Here is a 21,786-nt window from a genome sequence, read left to right as displayed (position 1 = left end):
TTTTTTGAGCAGTGTATATAAATGCACCGTCGACAGCAAAGAAGGAATTTCACTGTACAGGAAAACACATTTCAACACAGTGCAAATACATTACATAAACATTCAGCCAGGACTGGATGTAAAGTGACGCAACACACACTTTGCAGCGTTTGAAACCTCCTCCCTCGAAAGTCATTGGCTGCTTGCAACCTCCCTACCCTCCCACCTCTTCTCACCTGGATACCTGTTCAAGTCCTCTTTCCTCCCTGACTCTCGAGAGGTGCGGTTCATCCTCGCTCCCCCCTCTCTCTCTCTCTCTCTCTCGCTCTCTCTCTTACAGTTTAAAGAGGAAATAACATACTCGTTTTGCTTTTCGTTTTGCTCAGAGAGCCTCCACCGCAGGGAATCCCCCGCACAGGCCGTATATAGAGCCCAGGTTAGAGGTTGTCTGCACAGAGAGGTTGTGAACCCGCCGCTGCAGGAACCAGATCACCAACCCGGACCCGAAGAGATGAACGCGATTTGTAAGTCCCTTCCCTTCCCTTCCATCCGGATCCGGTTCTGCAGCCGCAATTCACGCCTTGTATCCGGTTGCAGACTCATCCGCCTTTCCGCTGCTGCTGCTGCTGCTGCTTCCCGCCGTCGTGGGAAACCCGCTTCCCACCGCCGAGCCAGAGGGGTACGAGCAGATGCGGGATCTGGCCAAGAGCCTCTTGAACAATGCAAAACATCTTCCAAAAAGTGTGAGTACAATTCAACCTCCCCTCTATTTGTATATATTGTGATATATATTAAATGGATATTTTTACTGCTTGTCAGGAGGCTTTGACTTATGGCATCAAGACGGAAAAAGTGGCCTTGGGGAACAATAAGACTCTGCTGGCCTGCACACCAAATCTGGAGCCGGTGAGGCCTGCTTTCCCATACATGTCACATATATCTATATTTATCTATATATATATACTGCTCAAAAAAATAAAGGGAACACTTAAACAATACAATGTAACTCCCAAGTCAGTCCCACGTGTGAAATCAAACTGTCCACTTGGGAAGCGACGCGGATTTATTTGGATTTGTTTTAAGGACATTATTAGCCTGTCGTGTGCTTTTCCACTTTAATTTGGGAGTGTGACTCTTCATACGTCTGATTTCCATTGATCATTTTTGTGTGATGTTGTTGTTGTCAGCACGTTCAACCATGTAAAGAACAAAGTGTCTAATAAGAATATTTTATTCATTCAGATTTGGATGTGTTTTAGTCTGTTTTTTTGAGCAGTGTATTTTATAGTGATTGTTTGTCGTAACTGAATCTGAGCCTGTGTCAATCCAGTTGTATTTGTAAAAGTGTCACCTGAAACTTTCACTCCTATGGATTGATTAAGATAAGATGAAATGAAAAAAATAAGTAAAAAATAGAAAATGTAAAACAAATGTATATATTGATATACTGTATATTTTAAGGAACTTTACAAACAAGTATTTTTTATTAAAGAAAAAATCTTTTAATCCACAGAATCAAGGATGCATCAGTAGAAGTGGGCCCTTCAGTGAGGTATGCTGCCACTACCTGTTTTTATGATGCCAGGATAAACCCATTTATTTATGAATTTAAAATCCAGTACCTGTAGCCTTACTATGTGCTTAAATGATTTTTTTTTTTTTTTTTTTTAATTAAGTACGAATGTCTGACGGCCATCATGGAGGATCTGGACGAGTACGAGGATACATTCCTGTCCTACCTCCAAGCCAATATCGCTCGACAGGAAGAGGCAAAGGCAGACCTGAAACCAACCCTGGACATAATAAGAAGCCTGAAAAAGGTGTGTGTGTGTGCATGAGAGTCAACGCGCGGTAACATTTTTCAAAATTGCTCTAAGACTCACACACACCTTTTTTTTTGTCTCCATAGAAGTTATCCTTGATGCTAGACGGAAGGAGTGATTCCCTTGAGGTACTTTTCTGCCCGGGTTTTCTCCACTGCCTACTCAAACTGAGCAATGTTTGTTTTTTTTTTTTCCCTCCTCAGACATTTATTCATACTAACTTTTCCCTTGTCCTTCAGCACGCCACCAAAAAGTGGGATACAGATAGCTTCAACAATCGATATGAGATGATCAAGATTGTCAATGGATTCATCATGCGGGTTGGTTTCTACAACAGAGTCTTCAGCTACATCTGCGCTGGGGACCACAGGAAATGAATGAACGTCCTGCATCACGCAAAAGTTACATCACTTATTCTTTCTCTTAAAAGCACTAAAGTTCATTCTGTCATTTGAAAAAAAAAAAAAAAAAAAATTATTTTAGTGCCACTAAAACAATGCTGTGTTGAGAGCACGTTAACACACATGAATGTATCTCCATGTTTGTGTGATGTATTTATTTATTTATTTGGTATTTATTGCAATTATATATATATTTATATATAATAAATTGGGTGTTTGATTTAAAAGTGTCTAAATTAGTGTTTTTTTTCAATTGGTTTTAAGTCTTGGCGAGAGATGAGGTGCAAAATTCACATAAAATCAAATAAACAAATGAGATGAAATTGACGGTTCTGCTTTCATCAACTTGTAGGGTATAATTCTACACACACACACACACACACACACACACACACACACTCACAGGTACATGTTAAGGGATGTGTCTAAAACACAACGGGCAGTCTGAGGCTCTCTCTATGACGCACAAGTTACAGAATCAAGGATTTTTTTCCCATGTATTCTGAGAGTCTACCATTGTTTGCAGATTTTTTATTTTTGTTTTGTCGTCCTGGTCCTGGTGGACCACAGCATCTGCTGCCACGGAGACAAAGTGGGACGAGGAAATCTTTTTGTTTTATTCAGCTGAGAGTTGCTTTTTGAACGAGGGCGATGAGGAGGGACTGAAACCTTTGATTGCGAGCCGCAACCAGAACTTTTCCTCAAACTACACTGCGTGCACAATTATTAAGCAAGTTGTATTTTTGAGGATTAGTTTTGTTATTGTACATCTACAATGTTCTTGGTCAATCTAACATACTACGAAACCCTTGAATCTGAATATCTAAGTAGTAAAAGTGAAGTTTTGGCTTTCCTAAGAGAATATCTATATGTACACCATTATGAGGCAACTATTAGTGTGCAGAATTATTATGCAACTAAATGAAAAACAAAGATTTTCATCTGTTTGAGTGAAAATAAACAAACTTAAACATTTAACAAATGAACATTTAAAAAAAATTTTTTTTTTTTTTTTAATTTAAATTTAAACCCTTCTTTTCGATGACTTTTCTCAGTCAATTACATCTCTTTTTTGGCCCTTTTTTCCTGAGGAGAATAATCTGCCGAATAATTATACACACCTTGATTTAGGGTGTTGATCTCCTTCGGCCACATCCTCCCAAGTTACACAAATACACATGGCCTGATATGCATTAAATACAATAAGCATCCAAGTTTATGCAGCTTGGAGTTGTAAATTATGGATAAAATTATAATAGGTCAAAATAATCACTTGCCAAACAATTGTGCACACAGTGTAGTTTGACATCAAGTGCCGGAGCTGGAAAGGAAACGTAACCCCCAAGCCTGTCGGGATCCAGAATTAATACCAAAAAACACACATTTGAAGCTGAATATTCACTGTAGGCTGCAACACGATTGTGCTTTAGTGGTTTTCATTTAAAAAAATTGCAATAATCAAACATAAAATGAGAAAAGAACAATAAAGCATGTAAAGACAGGTGATCTTTCAAGTTCAGTAGCTATGCTAAATGGCTATGCTAAGTAAACACGTTACAATAATCAAGCAGGAAAAGATATCACTGGAATTCTAGAATTAAAGCTATGTTGCCGAACTGCAGAGGGTGTTGCAATCGAATTTATTGCATTCAACCGTGAAGTATTTGTTCGTGCACGCTTTGCCTCCCTGAGCACTCCTGATCCCAAGGCTCAAAGTAATTAAACTAATCATACACATTTCTACATGTTGTACAAAAAAAAAAAATACAAAAACGTGGGCACCGTTACTTCTGATGATGTAAACCCTAATTAATAAAAAAAAAAGAAAAAAAAATCCCCGGGCCTCACATTTTTAAGTGAAACACAAATTTGGATTTTCCTGCAGTTTCAACAACGTAATACCTACACTCTGCTCCGGCAACATTCTTTGTTAAGGCAAATTATAACCACCTCCGCGTTCAGATTCTCTTTTTTTATCCCGTCTGTTTCTGGCTCCAAGACTGTACCTTTGGGCCCGAGCAGCTACAGAGCCACGGGTCCGCAAGCAGCCGGGCTGTCCTTCAAAAGCAGGGACTCGTACGAATAAAACGTAAATCGTTTCACAATCCGGGAGGGATGGTCAAGTCAGTTTCTGAGCCACTTCTTCTTCCAGGTGGAAGCAGAGCACTATAGTCAATTCAGGTGAATCCGTCCTTCTTCTCAGCTGTCCTTCAGGTCTGGAGAAAGAAACAAACGGTTTGTTTTTTTTTTCTATAACAATGACATCAAATGTAACGTGCGTATGTGCTTTTCGCGGAGGTTAGATCACGCCTACGGAGAGTCACACGTGGGAAACTTTGACATTTCACGCTCTCGTGGAATTTTTGATGGGGTCATAATTTTTTTTCTTTCGTCTTTTTGAATGAAAACGGCTCATTAAAGCTCCTCCTGTTAATTATCTTCCTTTTTCCAGACCAGAGTCTTCCTCAGGTTCCTCAGTCATGAGTTCCCCACTGGAGCTCATCCCAGCAAAAATGGAGAAACCCATCATTCTAACCTTTGACAAAAAAAAGTCATGGGATATGTCATCAGTCTTCATATGTCATCAGTATGTCATTCGATTAAACACACTTAGTGGATAATTTTTATGTTTTTTTTTTAATAAAAGATAAGCTGTGAGGATAAAAATGTATACTTCTCAGTGTTAAATTCAGTTTTTTATAGTGTTAATAAACTGAAGGTCTGGTCAGCACATGGTTTCCGTTGTTTATTATTATTAACATCTTAGTACCATAATTCCCGGACGATAAACCGCGACTTTTTTCACGTAAACAACGATGTGGCTAATATATGGACTTTTTTGGGTGGGGGGCGCTAACGAGCTTCACGCCGCTAAAACGTTTATCCTCGTCACATCGGACCGATGAAATGACCGGGAAATTCTGAGTCCGTTCGACTCCGACACCGAAGAAGACGACTTTGACGGTTTTAGTGCGCGGACGGAAGCCCGAGATAGCGATCGGCTAGCCCAGGGGTCGGCAACCCGCGGCTCTTTCAACTTTGCACTGCGGCTCCGAGTGGCTTGGGAAAATAAATTATAAATATTTAATTGAAGTGTATTTCATTTGTGTTAATTCCTTTTTTTTACTTTTAGTTCTAAGTTGGAAGATTACTGTGATCTTGAATTATCAAATAAAATTATATTTATTATTTTTCGCCGCTCAAAATAACGTCACACTCGCGGAAGCTGGTTTACCTGCCAGCCGGTAAAGTCCCGATTTGCAGATGCTGTGCGCAGAAGTTCAGGAGCAGAAGTCCCATAAACCAGGTAAAATAAATATTTATGAAGATATTCTGCAAATATTTATTTTTTATTGTTTACTGACACAGTGATTTTTTCCCGATTTATTTTTAAAATTCAGGTCGAGACTCCGCTACACGCTCTGAAAGCCCAAAGCTCAAAATGAGTTCATTACATAAATAAAATTTAATTTTCTCCGTAATACTTTGTATAAACAAGTGTGTAGTGTGTTGCTTCTGAAATGCACAAAGTGTAAAGGTAATAAAAAGCAATATATACAGTGGTCCCTTTATTTTAGACCTCAAAAAGTAATTGCAGCTCCCCGTGTTTTCATTTCTGAGGAAACCGGGTCCAAATGGCTCTTTGGGTGTTAAGGGTTGCCGACCCCTGGGCTTGCCGGTGCGGCTTATATTGAGGTGCGCGCAATAGTCCGGAAATGACGGTACATTGCATGAGCTTCATTACTTTGCAGTAGATTGTAGACCTCGTTCGGCAGCTCGGCAAACCCCTCCAAACATTTCAACAGGTGGCGCGCCGACGCCTTGCCGGGTCGCCTTCGCTTCTTCCACTCCAGCAGCATCTTCAGCTTCTGCATGGTGACGTCGCTCTCGACGACCTGGATGTCGTCCAGCTCTTTGGAGGTCAGTTCCAGATAGATGGCCACCTGTTTCCACTCCTTCCCCAGCCCTTTGGCCACGTCCAGCAGCTGCTTGTCCGACAGGTCCCGGTTGTCTGGGATACAAAAGGAAATTAAGAGTAGACAGATGCAGATTTATTTCTGGTAAAGTCAAATCAGAGGATGATCTGAAGGAGATGCGTCACCTGACTCGTCCTGCATGCGCTGCTTCTTACAAAGTACGTCTTTGTACGTGTACGTGCTGCAGCTCCGCCGCCGACCTGAAACACACAGGTCTGAGCTCAGCCGGGTAGAACGGCGACGGCCAGGAGAAACTCTCAATATTTAAATAAAATAAAGAGAACGGGGGCTTGAGCTCACTGCGTTTCCTTTTCCTGGGCCTTGTTTCTGCGTCACAGTCTGCCTCACAGTCACCTGACAAAACAAGAGCAGTGTCTCTGAATCACAAACTCAGAAACAACAACAGATAGATACAGTTAGGCCCAAAAACATTTGGACAGTGAGAGTTAGCATCATTTACATTTACACTTTATAAAAGTTAGCATAACCACATTCACACACTGTGAGTTAGCATAATCACGTTTACACATTATAAGAGTTAGCATAACCACATTCACACCCTGTAAAAATTTGCATAATCACATTCACACATTAGAAGACATAGCCTAATAATATTCACACACTGTAAGATAGCATATTCACATTTACACATTTAAGAGATAGTATAACCACATTCACACACTGTAAGTATTAGCATAATCACATTCACACAGTAGAAGAGATAGCCTAATAATCACGTTCACACACTGTAAGATAGCATAATCACATTCACACATTGTTAGCATAACAACAAACTACTGTGTGTGAAGTATGTGAAGGAGATTCTGTAGGTCCTTCCTGCCAGCTGCTGTTCAACTATTCAACAGCCACCTCTGCTCTAAGTGGACTTGATTCATTCATTCATTCCTTCATTCATCCATCCATTCACTCTTTCATTCATCTACTCAAGTGTCCATTCATTCACTTTTCTGCAAATCCACTCACTCGGACAGCGTCAGTCAGGGGTGGGCAAACATTTTGGCTGAGAGGCCGCAGGTCAGCACAAAATCCGATTCATATAAAAAAATTTAAAAAAACGCATTTTTTAACAGTGCATATCAGACTCATCTGACATTTGTCTGAAGATTGTCTGACATTTGCTTTGAAAATTAAACCAGCTTGGTTTTGAAGCTCTGACGTTAGATTGCATTTCATGCACAAACCGGTTTTTCCCCTTGTGACTTCACAACCAGCTCACTCTTGTGTGTCAGTGTGTCAGCTATAAAAGCTAAATCACAGAGCCAATCTGTGTCATTCAGCTCAGGTAAATTCTCAATTGTTTTCAAAAAGCTCCAAAAATGAAAAAATCTCCTGTTTTGAGCTCCCACATTCAATGATCCAATCATTCCACCATTCACATCAAGCAGGTGAAGGTGTTTCTGCTGCGCCGTTGCCACTGCAACTATTGCTGTTCTTCGCTAACTTTTGCACGTGTTCATACTGTTTATATATTGTTATGGTGCAACTTGTTAATACAAGCCCTACCTATTTATATATAAATCAGATGTCGGGAACCTATGGCTCGCGAGCCATATATGGCTCTTCCAGTGACGGCATATGACAATTTTGAGATGAAAAAAAAAAAAAAAAATCAGTTTAGAACTTGTGATATTTCTTCAAAATACTGTGTCATTTTAAAGTAAACAGAAATTAGTTTTGAAGATAAATTTTCCTGTCGGTCAGGCCCGGAACCGATGGCTTCCAGGTCAATGTAAAGGTGAAGAAATTTATTTTATCAGATAGCCAACTAGTTATCCGCTTCAACCCTTGTAACAGAAAAGATGGTGAAAAGACAAAAAAGACAATGATTACCGTACATTCCAGGCTGCGTGGACAGGGGAATTTGCATTTAGATCTGCGATATGTCTAATATGCAATGATAAAATTGCATCAATGAAACGGTCAAATATAAAGCGGCACTTTGAACAAATCCATGCAGCACATGCAGTGTTAAAAGTAAGACATGTTTAATTTATTATAAAAAATATTTGGCTTTTATGGTTCTCCCAGACAAAAAGGTTCCCGACCCCTGGTCTATATTGTTAACACTGTTTATTGTTTACATTTACATTTTCTTGCACTGTCCACTTTCTCCTGTGAGTCCACTGTGGGACGAAAAAAAAGATAATATTCTATTGTCTTAATTTCTATTTTAGAGAGAGTTAGCATAACCACATTCAGACCTAATAGAAGATAGGAGTTAGCCTCCTTTTCTGGAGTTAAACCACAACCAGAGATCCCCAAACGGACGTCCAGTACCTTCTCTGATGGTGGCCGACCAGACGGTCTCATCCGTGTCGTTCTCCACAAGAGACAGCTTAAAAGGTGGCGGCTGGTCAAAGAAAGCCTCGGAGTAACCTTTCATCTCCGTCGGCGCCAGGGAAAACTTCAATTCCTGCGCAGAGACAAATAAGCAAAAGTTGAGTCGACGGATAATTCGAAGACATGCAAATAATTGTTTATTGGTATTCCGCCACCAGACCTGGGGTTTGATGTCGCCCTCCGGTTCACTGATGAGACGGTACGTGCCTTCCAGCAGTTTACAGGTGGGAGGCTTTTCGATCCGAGTGTATCTCTTATTGTAATCCTGAACCTGATCGACGACATCCTGGGAGGACAAGCGAGGGTAGAAGTACATAAGGTTTCCTCAAACCACACCCAACCCAGCCAATTGCTTTACGCTTAAATTCACCACTATCTTGTAAGAGTTTAACTCGTTTATACTTGTAAACTTTATAACCGGTGTATTTTTGTGTTCTCTGTGGAGGTTCTGAGTCATCCAGGTCATGGTTAATCCTTTTCAAAATCTTCTTCTTACAGCAACAGGACGTTATTTTCTTCCCTTGAAGACATTTCGCTTCCAATGTGAGAGGCTTCTTCAGCTCTCGGACTGAGACGTGAAACGAAAATCAAGACCAGTTGATTTGAAAAGAAGTTGTTACTAGTTTACATTTCCTGCTCTGTAAAATATCTTGTTTCACTTGTTCCTTATTTAAGATTCTGAAATGTTAGCAACATAAGCATGAAGTAAATACACAACAGCGCGTGATCACTGCATCAACGCCAGCAAGTTGAAAACTGAACATCTGTAAAAGCCTCGGGCCACAGATATCAGACACTCCACTACCTGAGCAAATACTCTTACTTCAAGTGCAATATTTTGCCTGTTAATGAAAACAGTTGTGTTTTTATTTTTTTCACCGTGATTTTTTTGTGAGCGAATGTGTGGTTATTTACCAGTTTCTTACCATTACAAGAGATGGAGTAAGGCAAATTTTAATTGTTCTTCCGAGCAACGGCAATAAATGTTTTAACTGGGCTGATATATATATAGTTCCATCAAAACTGTTTACATCTCTACTATTATAAATGAATATAAAAGAAATACATGGAACAAAGAATTGCTTCAGAAGAGCAGTAAATTCAACTATGGACAAAAAGATTGTAAAATGTACAAATATACATGAGCATCAGTATTGCACTATTAGATATTGGAAAAAAATCCCTGCCAGGTAATTTTCTGGGGTTTTATCCAAGAATTGGAAAAACATTTGGATATATAAACGAAATAGAGGGAGACTTGAGCGCAGATCAGGATTTTTTGTTGGTTTTGCTTTCCTCCCTGTAGAGGAAATTCTTACAACATCAGACGCGTTGAAAAGAAATCATATGGAGAGATTTTGATGCCATGAGCTGCACTTGGCCTGTTGAAATGATTCTCATGGTTATAATTCTTGTATATTATATATTATGATATATTACATTAGAAATATATCATATAATATTATCATATTACATATATATATGTCATATTATTATTATTGTTGTTGTTGTTGTGGTTTCTATGGATAAGTATTAAGTATTAAATAAATGTAAAATGCGTCCTTAAGGGGACCGGCGGTATTTATGAGAGTACTGAAAGCCAAAGCATATCCTGTGTGACACACACACACACACACACACACACACACACACACACACACACACACACACACACACACACACACACACACACACACACACACACACACACACACACACACACACACACACACACACACACACACACACTGTGTAGGTGGAGCAGACACTTTCAGAGGACGCAAAAATCACAGCATCTGACAAACATGACACTTCCATCTGTATCTGGGACAGGTCCATGAAAGTGAAACAGGATCCTGCAACTGCAGTGACTTAGGAGAAATTCCACATCCAGGGCGGCAGTCACGTTCTGGATTGTTATAAAAAGTCAATCAAAAGCCCGGCGACAGGTCATTGTCACTCCTTGACTGCAGACTTTATCTAAACCTGGAGTGTCGTACGGGTAGTTTGAAAACCCCCCGCCGCGACATCACCGTTCCGAATCGGAAATTGCATTTTAAAACTAACAAGCTGGAAGCGATGAGGTTCTCTCCTGTTTTAACTAGTTTGGTAAACGGACTCCGCTTATGTAACGCATTGGCTGCTGAGTTAAACGTGCAAAACGGCTACCAGACCATCAGGAGCGACCAGGATACTTTTGGACGGTCCGGCATTGACGACCACCGACCTCGATGTCGGACGAGTTGTTGGCGGCCAGGTAGATGTGGAAGATGTAGCTGTTATGGTTGGCCAGCTGTTTGTAGATGAGGACCACGCCGTGGTGCTCCACAGGCTGGCTGCTCTGGGTGACCGGCCCCACGGGGGACAGGGACGTCACGCGCCACTTGACATGGCCGCCACAGTGGTCTACCGTTGGCTCGATGACCGGGACGCTGTTCTTCATGTGCAAGATGCTGAAGGTCATCTCCTGATCTGGGTCTTTGCGGAGACAGAGAAGGGGAATTCATTCATTCACTCATTCATTCATTCATCTGAAGCAATTTTCTCCAAGGGGTGAATTCTGTCTAAAGCATTCAGTGAGTTCTCAATCTGCGCTTGTCTGAGCTTAGTCTTTGGCTTAAAATCCAAAAGGGAGGATTTGAAGCCTGTTTACTTTATAGTTTATTCTCACAGAGACTAAATAACATGCTTGTCACCCGAAATAAGCCGCCTGCAACCCGGCGTGCAGGATGAGCTGGAATAAAACCAGGCCTATTTCTGCATCTCTGCTTGCTTGAGTCCAGCACAATGACAGTCAATCAAAAAATAAATAAATATAATTTTTACCCACGCAATAGGAATAGGAATAAAATCTTCCAGGATTGAATGTGTGTAAATGTTTTAAAGGGGCTGAAGACGATCCAAGCAGTCATTGAGCGACAGAAGGATTCACCTCGAACCGGCCGGTCACAGATGGTACATTTAGAGACATGCAATGTTCACACTCTCATCCACATCCAGACAATTTGTTGTAAAATTATATAAATATATTATATATAAAATATCTAATAATTAATATATATATATAATATATAACAATTAATATATATTATATATAAAATTATATAGATGTTATATATATATATATATACATATATATGTGTGTGTGTGTTTGTGTGTGTGTATAAATATACCATATATATATACATATACACACATATTTATCTGTATATATATAATTTTTTATTTATTTTTTTTCACTCTGTTGTCTATTACTATCCTTGATCTTGTTGTTGTTGTTGTTCACTCGACTTTCTATCTATTTGTGGGTGACTTTTACTATCTTTCAACTGTCCCTCTATATTTGTATTCATATTTATTGATACTATAACTATTACGTTGCTGGGACAAAAGAATTTCCCCTATCAGGATCAATACATGATATCTATTGATTTAATTTACAGTCTCCTGCATGTTTTTAGATTGTTTTTGAAAGCTCCGCCCCAAGTGGGGATCCAACCAGGGACCTCCTTGCTATTTTCAGAAGCAAAGAAAAAAAAGAATTGTCCTTTTGTTTGGAATGATCTAGAATTCTTAACATATTGGAAGGTGGAGAGGAAGGAAGAACTGCAGGCCAGCAGGACGGATGGAAGCATCTTCTCACCTGCCAGGCAGATGGAATGGGGGAACTGGATGGACTTGAGGACGGACGCATCTTTGTTGACAGTGTGCACGTCAAAGATGGGCCCCGCGATCTCCCAGGGGGCCTGGAGGAAGGATCCGAACTTGGACCAGGACAGGATCGAGTAGCGCAGGAGAACCGCCTCGGAGATTTCAAACACCAGCCCGGTGACCGAGCACTGAAACGTGCCCTCGCCTTCCAGCTGCACCCTGGAAGGACACGCGTGTGAATCGACAACCCCATGTCACATGGGCCGAGATCACGGGCCGCGGGAAAGTGCATACTCACTGGAATCGTCCCTTGGCGAGCTTCCTGGGGTTAACAGGCTCATTGTTTTGGTCCTGCGGAGCAAAGTCAACACAGCTCGCTTAATTGCTTGTGCACAGCTGTGACGTCCCGGCACGGAGGCAGGCGAGTGTTATCGGAGTTGTCAGGACGCAAGACACAAGTAAAGATAAATAAACATCTGAGCTCACCTGCTGCTGCGCCGCTTTGCATTTTTCACAGTATAATTTGAAGCTTCTCCCTGTCAAGACGGCAAACAGGACATTGTTTACAGGTGACGGTATCTCGGGGAGCCAGGCTGAGCGGGAACATCGGCCGGGATTTACTCACCGCTCCCATCTGAGATCCCTCCCTCGGCTGCGGGGACTGGATCTGCTGGGCGAAAGCAAAAAAAGGCAGAAAATGCAGCATCCGCTGGACCAACAATGTCATTCGCAAGCTTTCAGGCCGAGAGCCAGGACGGAGCCTCCTGATGTGCGCGCCAAATCCTTCCAACGTGGAGCGATTAAGCCGACGTGAAACTCGCAAAGATCTTGACGAAATCCAGAAACCCACCCCTTCCGGCGTCCGCTTCTTCTTGATCTGTGAAAACAAAGAGTATTTGAAGACCTCGGTCTGTCAGCAGTCTGGTTCTGGCATCAGGAGTTGCAGATGCCCTGTGCTTTCTTTTGCTCTGAGCTGAACCCCAGATGTCCGCGCTCACCTCGCTCTGCTTCGTCCTCGTCTCCACGGGCTTCTCCTGAAAGTCAAGAGAACGAGGGAAAGGTGAGCTCTGGTAGAAATACACCTGCTGTCTCGCTATGAAGATGGAAAAAAAAAGAGAGCCTACAAGTACATCTAAAATCCCTAATTGAAACACAATGTTGTGTCACTTCCTGAAATCTCCGCTGGTTGCCTGGCAACCTCTCATTTAGTTCGACCGCCCAAAACCGAACGCTTCTCACTTTCCGACATGGTTTATTATGAATTCTTGTCAAAATCTTCTTGTGGCCGCAACCGGAGAACTGAAGAAACCTCTAGGATGAGAGGTGAGGAAATTCAAGTCCAGGTGCCACAATAAGAAGATTTGGACAAGAATTCACCATGACCATGGATTTATTATGCGGTGTGGAAAATCTGGGTGTGTAGACACACAATCACTGTACTCTTTCCTACCACACTGTGTCAGTCAACAATGAATACATTTCCCTAAGCTGAAACCAGAAATATTATCATAGTGACACACATGGGAATGATCACTGCCAACATGCGTTTTATTACAATCGTTAAAAGGAGGCCTCTCACCTGGATCCTCCTGGCGTTCCTCGTCTTCGTCGTCCTCCGAGCTCTCCTCGGTGGACGTTTCTGTGCTGTCTGTTTGATCAATTGTGTCTAAATCAGCAGCGAGTCAAAGGAGCGCCGCAGGAATTAAGGGGTGAGAATGAAATTGTGTGAAAAGACGGGATTCCTGCTCACCTGAACTTCCGGTCTCTGCTTCGGTCAGATGATCTGCGAGAAAATCATTCATTGTTATGAGATGATACATTTCCGCATTTTTTTCGTGATGACAGCATTCATTCATTATCCATGTGGTTTATCCTGCACTCAGCAGCCATCGAGCTCAAAGGTCCATCACAGGGCCGCATACGTACACGTGCAACCATCCACTCACTCGTGCACGCTTCATATCCATACATCTTCTTCCTCCATTCACCTCTCATATTCATATAGTCATATATGTTCGTGTTTTTCTAACCACTGTCTCACTTGCAAATAGGATGTTTGTATTGTTTTCATTTTCATTGTTTCTTTTAGATCTGAATTTTGTGAATCTGTCCTTGAGGCGCCTTGAGGCACTGTCACTAACATCGTTTTTTTTTTACCCAGTACAATATCCTGGATAAAATACAGTTTTCATCAATTTATAGATGGGCCGATGGGAGGAGGGAAACAAACATACAATTAATAACATCAGTGAGCAGCCTGAAGCTACCAAAGGACCCATAAAACACAATGGCAACACAATGAAAATCACATGACAAGAACTGTGTGGGTGAAAATCACCCGACGTTAGTGTTCTAAGGTTGAATAAAATGCATTATTAGACATTATTCACTCTCTTGTCGTATAGAAACATACAACCATTCACTCTTCATATTCACCCTCCCATTCACATGACATATAGATATGCAAGAATTCGCACTCCCATTCACGTCAGATAAAGACACTCAAGACGGGTTAAAAGTGCAACGCACTGCTGTTTCTGTAATATTTGAAATGGTTGCCAGTCCATCACCAGTGGAATCCAAATTTGACTCAGTGATCAAAAACAAGATGAGGAAAATAACAAAACGAGAGGAAGCGTCTGGATGTGAACTCTTGGTATCATTTAATCAGAGCGGCCGAGACAGCCTTGTGTGAGGAGAGCCGTAATCGATAGATCTCGGCGGGATGACGGCGCATCCTGCAATAAGATACTTTAATTTGATTTGTGATGTTTTCAGTCCATCAATCTAATGACTGTCATTCAGCCGCACAAATTCGCGTAATTACAAACTATAAACCCAGAGCGCGTCATCTTCCCGTTGTTCGCCAGCCGAGTGTCGGGACAATCGTTGCTGTTTACACAAGCGGCCGCCTAGCTCGATGCACAAATCGACCCGAGAGCTAATTTAGCCTTCGGTCGCTACACTGTTCTCCAAGCTCCTGTTGTTGTACCCAAATGCAACACCTTGAACTGCAACTTTTAAAAACGTAAATTTCAGAACTGGAATGACCAAAATGGAGGATGTACAAACCTATTTTGGCTTAAAATGAGGATGTCTTGCCCAAAGATTCTACATCTGCCTCCATCTGACCCACAGCCGATCATCTGCCACCATCTAACCCACAGCCAATCATCTGCCGCCATCTAAACCTAAGCCAATCATCTGCTTCCATCTAAGCCGCAGCCAATCATCTGTCTGCATCCCACCCTCGCCTCCTCTCACACCAACTAACTTCCTGTCTGCTTTCTCTCCATCCAGTTCAGTTGTTTGGACTTTTTATTTTATTTTTACCAGTTTTACCAGTAAATATATTTTGTATTGCATTCTCTGACAACACATTGCACATGAAAAAAGTGTTTTAAATGTTTGACATTAATTGTTGAGTAAAGATTTTGACCAACTTGTTTATTTAAAGAAAAAAAAATTCAGAGTAGAATTTTTCTGTTTTTCTGTCATAGTTTTTGAACACTACCTGGGAAAATTTTGTTTGTTACTGTTACTGTTTGTGAAAAAAAACTATGTATTTTGATAATAGAATATTTTCTATTTACCTATAAACTTCGTCGACTTCCGCTAAATCTGTGTCTTCTAGGGAGGCCCATCATAACTGGGAATCTTGAAATCTTAAACCTTACCCACTTACTGTAAATTGCAATAATGTAAACTGTAATAATTTATCTGTATATATGTTCTTAACTGTGCAATATTTCATGTCATTACAGCCACATGTACAATATTTTTTCATACGCTTGAGCATTCCTTATCTTTCACTTGTTACTTAAGACACTTTATAGTTTTCACTTGTTACTTAAGACACTTTATAGTTTATTTTTATTTTGTATTCTGCCTTTTCTCTTATTTTTTTACTGTTTACAATTTTCTACTATTATTTATTATTGTGATATTTTTCTTGTAACTCTGGCACAACAATTTCCTTCGGAATAAATAAAGTTGATCTTATTCTTATTCCTACTCTTTACTATATTAAATAGGTAGAATAAATAACTTTTTTTGTAATTTTGTCATATAATCTGTCAGAAAATAAAATAAATTAATCTGTTTTGGGTCATTTAACATGCTTACTGAACAAGGTCAATAATCAAAAGCTACTCATTTAAGAATTATACAATGAAAATGTACTTATTTTCTATTTTCCTATAAATTTAGAGTAGAATAGAATTAGGAATTCACACTCCTAATTCTGTCCTGGGTTTTAACAGCGTAATAATAACCCTTAAAGCTCATGAAAATTAAACTAAATAAAAATTAATAAAATTAAAATTGAAATCAAGCAATTTGATTGAAGCAATCCTAAATTATTGAAAAGAATCAGTACCGGCGATACTGGCCCTGGATTCACTTTGTATTGGATCAATACCTAAATATGCAGTATCGCACAACGCTACCGCACAGTCTGTCTGTCACTTTGACACCAACGCAATGTAAATACAGCTGAAACATCTCGGCTTACTCATTGTGTGTGTGTGCTTGTGTGTGCTTGTGTGTGTGCGTGTGTGTGTGCGTGTGTGAGTGATGCCTGCCCTCTCCTGGACAACCAACAGACAACACGGTGATTGAAAAGGCCGGCGAGGACGGTTCTGGGCGGAAGAGGGAAGTCGTCGAAGTGGTTCACCTTTGCTATCGGCCGCGGGAACGTCGCTGTCGCTGAAAGAAAGGAGAGAGAACGTCCAGTCAGAACCCTCAACCCAAGTCTTGCGAAAGACGCTCATGTCCGATGACAGACGTCGAAAGAGTGACGAGGCCGAAGGTGGGGTTGCAGACCGCTTCTGCACGTATCATCTGCGGCCATGTTGTTATTATCAGCAAGGAATGTCGATGTGTTATTTGCATTTGTTTGGCGTCACTGTGTGACCCGGTCCGAACGGGAGATGACCTCGTCCAGGGTCCACTCGTAAAAACGTCGCATTACAAACACACACACGGAAAAAGTCGGACCCCCTGCCGTCACATCCATCCATGCATCCTCCGCCCCTAGTCCAGGGTGGGGTCCCGGGGGCTGCAGCCGGAGCCGGGAGGCCCGGACTTCCCTCTCCGCTTCAGCTATTCTGGAGGACTCCTGAGGCCTTCCCAGGCCTGCTGGGGGACTTGGTCCCCCCAGCGTGTCCCGGGGACCTCCTCCCGCCGGGAGGTCCAGGAGGGATCCTGACCGGACGCCTGACCCTCCTCATTCATCCCAAGACTAAAAATATTTGGAAAAGACTCAAGGAAAACTATCATCTCACACATCTCACATCCAAAGACTAGTTTTTACAGTTTTGAGTCTCGGACTGAGATTTTACAAATCTGGGAATCTTACAAGGTCACGATTTACAAGACTACAACTAGATTCTCTCAGCAACTTTTTCCCAACGAGCAACGTTTTTGTATCTGCAGAGCCTTTGCAGCCTTTGGCTGTTCTGCCCACAGCGCCACCATCCGCTCCTCTTTCTGGACACTCCGCATCGATCGGGACGTCCTTCGCCGTTCCCGTTCGTCCAACCCGACAACAAATACCGTATCTGCGGTCAATTCCGCTCTGGGGATTGTTTGTCTACCAGGTTTCCTGTTTCCAGCTTAGGCAGGTTGTTGATTGTGTCAGGTCAGCGTAAAGCCTGAAAGACTTGAGATAATAAACACGTTTGATATTGTCAGATCTAAGATTGCTCAGATTACGGCCTTATAATCAACCATCGAGATGACGGGAGCGCGCTGCAACTCCAGGAAGACGACAAATATTTCCTTCGGACTTTTTATGCCTGGCTTACACTTTATAATTTTTTAAAACCGAGAGTGGGAAGGAAATCTCACTGGAGTCCGTTTGCTAAATTATGAAGCTTGTTTGATTTTTATTGCAGGTCAATGTGTTACGTCACCTCAAAGACTTTATCTGCAACCGGTAGATGAGCTCCAAACACACAGGAAACAGGACCAGGTGCCAGCCTTTTGGGAAAAGAATCAAGTTGTAGCTTTCCATGAGTCTTTTCAACATTTTTGCCAAGATTTTAAAATCCACAATCTTTAGATTGCATGTACAACTCATGGCCTGCGGGCCAAATGTGGCCCGCAAGAACATCTTAAAAGGCCCAATCATCTTAAAATAAATAAGTCAAACGCGTGCATTGACCATAAACTACATTTCACGCCAATCATGTTACCCACGAAGCGACGGCATCCCGCCATTAGATCGCAGCGTATCCACATCGATGCCATTTTCAACAAGTGGAATTGAGAAATACAAATGATCCCTAAGTGTCCAGGAAGAGAAAAGTGGATGTAGATGGAAGGCTGTTTCTAGAAAGATTGGAAGGCCAATACATGTTTGTGCTTCAAGGAGAAAAAGCGGTATGTCTTTTATGTTATGAGGCAGCGTCGGTTGTCTAAGAGTGCAATCTGTGTCGGTATTTTGACACCAAACACGGAGCTACGTATGCTAAAGTTGGGCTTTCAGAAAAACAATAAAAAATTGTCCAAGAATTAAAAGCCAAACAACGATGTTCACAAAAGCTGCATCCAGAAACACGGCAGCAGTGAAAGCGAGCTTTGGAACAGAGCAACTGATCTGCTGTCAACATATTCATGGATGTCTTGCTATCTTCTGTCTCTCTATTTATCTTTATTTTACTTTTTTATTTTTGACATTACAACTGTTGCGCTACTGTGACAAAGGAATTTCCCCAATGGGGATCGGTATAAAGTTTATCTTATCCAGTACATATATTTTTTTTTACATCTATGCTACTGCTTATGTGACATTTTGAATTTGAATGAGTGATAAATTCAGTTATTTATCATGAAGGTGTAGTTACATTTATTTTTCATTAAATTTAGTTACATTTATGCTGTTACCGTTACATGCGGCCCTTTGAGAGCAACCGTTATGCTGATGTTGCCCTCGGTAAAAATGAGTTTGACACCCCTGGTTTAGATGAGGGTTTTACACAAGTCGTAATAATGTTTGTGTGTGAGCCTCGGCCTGTTATGGAGAGGCTCGCGGAGGAAGCTCATCCTGTAACTGCGTCCGGTTCTCCGAGAGGACGGGAACGCGGCTCGACCGGTGAATCTTTCCTCAACGCGACGATGAGCCGGCACCGACGCCGCATCACCGCTCTCACACGTGATGAGGAAGCCGTTTAGCAATCAGAAGCGTGTGTTCGATTCCCTCACGAAGAGGATATTAACTCATCCGCCGTGTCGACGACGTGCAACATGTTGGTAGCAAACGGCTAACTGAGCCGGACGCTAACGCAGAACGCCGGCGGTCTGCATGTCACCGACATCGTAGCGTCTTGCCATACGGTCCGTGCACCGACGAGACGCAGCACGTCTGAAATCCATCACCGAGGGAAATTAGGGGGGAAGGAGGGGGAGAACTTCACCACCAGGCCTCAGAAAGTAGGTCACATCTCTTTTCCTGTTTCTCTTCCCCGGCCTGGTCGCTCCAAACGATACACCAGGAAGCCGCAGCTGGTCGAGGCTTCCATGTGTCTGCTGACACCGATAACACCCTCCTCGGTTTCCGGTCTCTCGCAAACACCTGCTAAGGTAACGCCCTGTTCCCGCTCCGGGTCAAGTTTCCGACGTCCCCCGTCGGCTTGGAGATGCGCGGAGATCGTGGCTACTCTTACGAACAAAACGTATCCACCAACACGAGACCGCCTGCGGTCTGTTCTGTTGGTCGGTGTTCGCACCCGGTCGTTGGCTGATAAACAACCGTCAATCAGAGCCGCCCTCCACAGGAAGCCGAGAAAACACAGCAGAACGCCGCCAATTCTATCAACACTCCACACACACACACACACACACACACACACACACACGCACGCGCGCGCGTTCCTCCGGCCCTCATTACGTAAGAAACCACAACAGGGCGGTTGGTGGAGGTCAGCGGGTCGGCGGTGTCGCTTCTCCTTTCACGTGAAGGACAACCGAAGAGTTTGCAGGTGGAAGGATGGACGCAAAACACACCTACAGATACACCGACTTTAAAATGAAACTAAAACTCATTCGTCATAAAAGTACATCTGGAAAAAAATGTTGAATAATGTTATTATTTAGGTGGGCTTTTTTTTAGGGTTAGCAGATGGTGCCGTTGAGCGAGACGTTTAACTGAAAACTACGTTAAATGAAAGAAAAACCTCTGTGTGTGTCCACTAGTGTAGTATGTGCAGAAAACACCGATCTGTGTGTGTGTGTGTGCGCGTGGGTGAGTCAGAACGCTCCAACAAAGGCAAGCATGGCTTCCCTATGTTAACAAGTAGACCCGGGAAATGTTACAGAGCGCCATTCCGACGAGATTAGCATCTTAAATTAAAATTAAAACCGCCAACCGTCGACGTCGACCGCACTTCCGGTGCTGAAGCCTTAACGGTAACCCGTCAAAAGCCGTTGCAGAGACTCTCACCCATCCTCCAGGTGACACGCCGGAGCACTTGTCGCCATCTCTGACACCATATCTCGCCACTGACACACACACACACACACACACACAGACACACACACGCACACACAGACACAGACACACACGCGTTATCTCTTGGCTCCTCTTCCTCGCCGTGCAGCGGAGGCGTCTGAGGGCGTACACGGCCCCCCCTCAAACAAAAAAAAAAAAAAGATTAAAGAAGTAAAAATAAAGTCAAAGAAACGCACACGCAATGCACGTGTAACCCAAACACACGAGCTTCCTTTTAAGATTTGCCGAACAAATAAATAAAAAAAAGAAAAAAAAAAAACAGGGAGGAGCCCGTTCAGGGGCGGGCTTCTTCTGCAGGAGACGAGCGGGTCCATTCAACAATGCAAAGTGCGTGTGCGTGTGTGTGTGTGTGCGTGTGTGTGTGCGTGTGTGTGTGGGGAAGGAGAGTTCCCGCCCTCTGCGGGGTTTTTTTTTTTGCAAATTTGTCGCCTCCATTTACTTCCCTTAAGTGCTGCGTTTTGTGTTTTCCGGTGGCGGCTGGGAGATCCATTCTGTTTCTGCAGGGTGCAAAAAAATAAAAAATAAAAAATAAAAAATAAAAATAAAAAATCTCCTGCAGGCGACGTCGTGCACGGCGTTGTGCACGACCCAGTGCGCCGCTTCGAGGCGGCCAGCAGGGGGCGCAGGAGACAACGGGAAAGCTGCGGACGAACCTCCGGCCCGGAACCCGGAGCCGAGCGGGACGAGGGGTGGAGGTCAGGTGGGCTTCGGGGTGGAAGACCAGACCAGAAGACCACCACCGCCTGTCAGGGGGTGTGGATGCACGTCCTGCAGGGGGAGGAGGAGCACGGCCGGAGCTCTGACCTTCTCAGAAGGTCTGTCAAACGTATTGATCCTCGTTATTGATCTCCTCCTTCTTCTCGGCTCCTCCGACAAGGACGCCGTCCAATCCGAGGCTCTCCATCAGGAGGGCGAGATCGGCCTCTCTGTGCAAGAGGAGACGGCTAGGAGGTCAGAGCCGGTGGCAAGACAATACCCCGACCCCCCCTCCCGCCGCCGCCGCCGCCAAAACCTCAGGAAATGAGAGGAGATAAAGCGAGAGCCGGGGAGAGAGGACGACGAAGGTCAGGAGAGAAGGAGGG

General features: G+C 42.8%; 2 protein-coding genes across 4 annotated transcripts; one reads left to right on the top strand and one right to left on the bottom strand.

The window, feature by feature from the left end:
• The first annotated feature begins 335 nt into the window (after positions 1-335).
• On the top strand, positions 336-3,975 carry LOC147224510 (uncharacterized). Of its 2 annotated transcripts, XM_086164239.1 has the most exons (7): positions 336-503; positions 577-722; positions 799-885; positions 1,493-1,531; positions 1,656-1,799; positions 1,889-1,930; positions 2,042-2,179. In XM_086164239.1, the coding sequence occupies exons 1-7, from the start codon at positions 491-493 to the stop codon at positions 2,177-2,179; spliced, it is 609 nt and encodes a 202-aa protein (XP_086020365.1). In that variant the 5' UTR covers positions 336-490. The 2 variants fall into 2 exon arrangements, with proteins under 2 accessions (XP_086020365.1, XP_086020364.1); XM_086164238.1 differs by having other exon boundaries at positions 1,889-3,975.
• LOC147224509 (uncharacterized) lies at positions 3,623-20,963 on the bottom strand. 2 transcript variants are annotated; one of them, XM_086164237.1, is made up of 17 exons: positions 20,636-20,963; positions 16,868-16,899; positions 13,943-13,975; positions 13,772-13,840; positions 13,191-13,226; positions 13,043-13,069; positions 12,818-12,859; positions 12,679-12,728; positions 12,491-12,543; positions 12,185-12,411; positions 10,769-11,019; positions 8,702-8,827; positions 8,479-8,614; positions 6,481-6,534; positions 6,306-6,380; positions 5,949-6,215; positions 3,623-4,419 (listed from the first exon to the last, which is right to left on the bottom strand). In XM_086164237.1, the coding sequence occupies exons 1-17, from the start codon at positions 20,683-20,685 to the stop codon at positions 4,403-4,405; spliced, it is 1,545 nt and encodes a 514-aa protein (XP_086020363.1). In that variant the 5' UTR covers positions 20,686-20,963; the 3' UTR covers positions 3,623-4,402. The 2 variants fall into 2 exon arrangements, with proteins under 2 accessions (XP_086020363.1, XP_086020362.1); XM_086164236.1 differs by lacking the exon at positions 20,636-20,963 and having other exon boundaries at positions 16,868-17,582.
• Positions 20,964-21,786: the final 823 nt, after the last annotated feature.

This window comes from Fistularia commersonii, chromosome 18 (assembly GCF_037954325.1).
Source record: "Fistularia commersonii isolate RoL2024-O1a breed Wild chromosome 18, RoL_Fcom_v1.0, whole genome shotgun sequence".
Classification (NCBI taxonomy): domain Eukaryota; kingdom Metazoa; phylum Chordata; class Actinopteri; order Syngnathiformes; family Fistulariidae; genus Fistularia; species Fistularia commersonii.
This window is presented reverse-complemented; position numbering and strand designations above follow the sequence as displayed.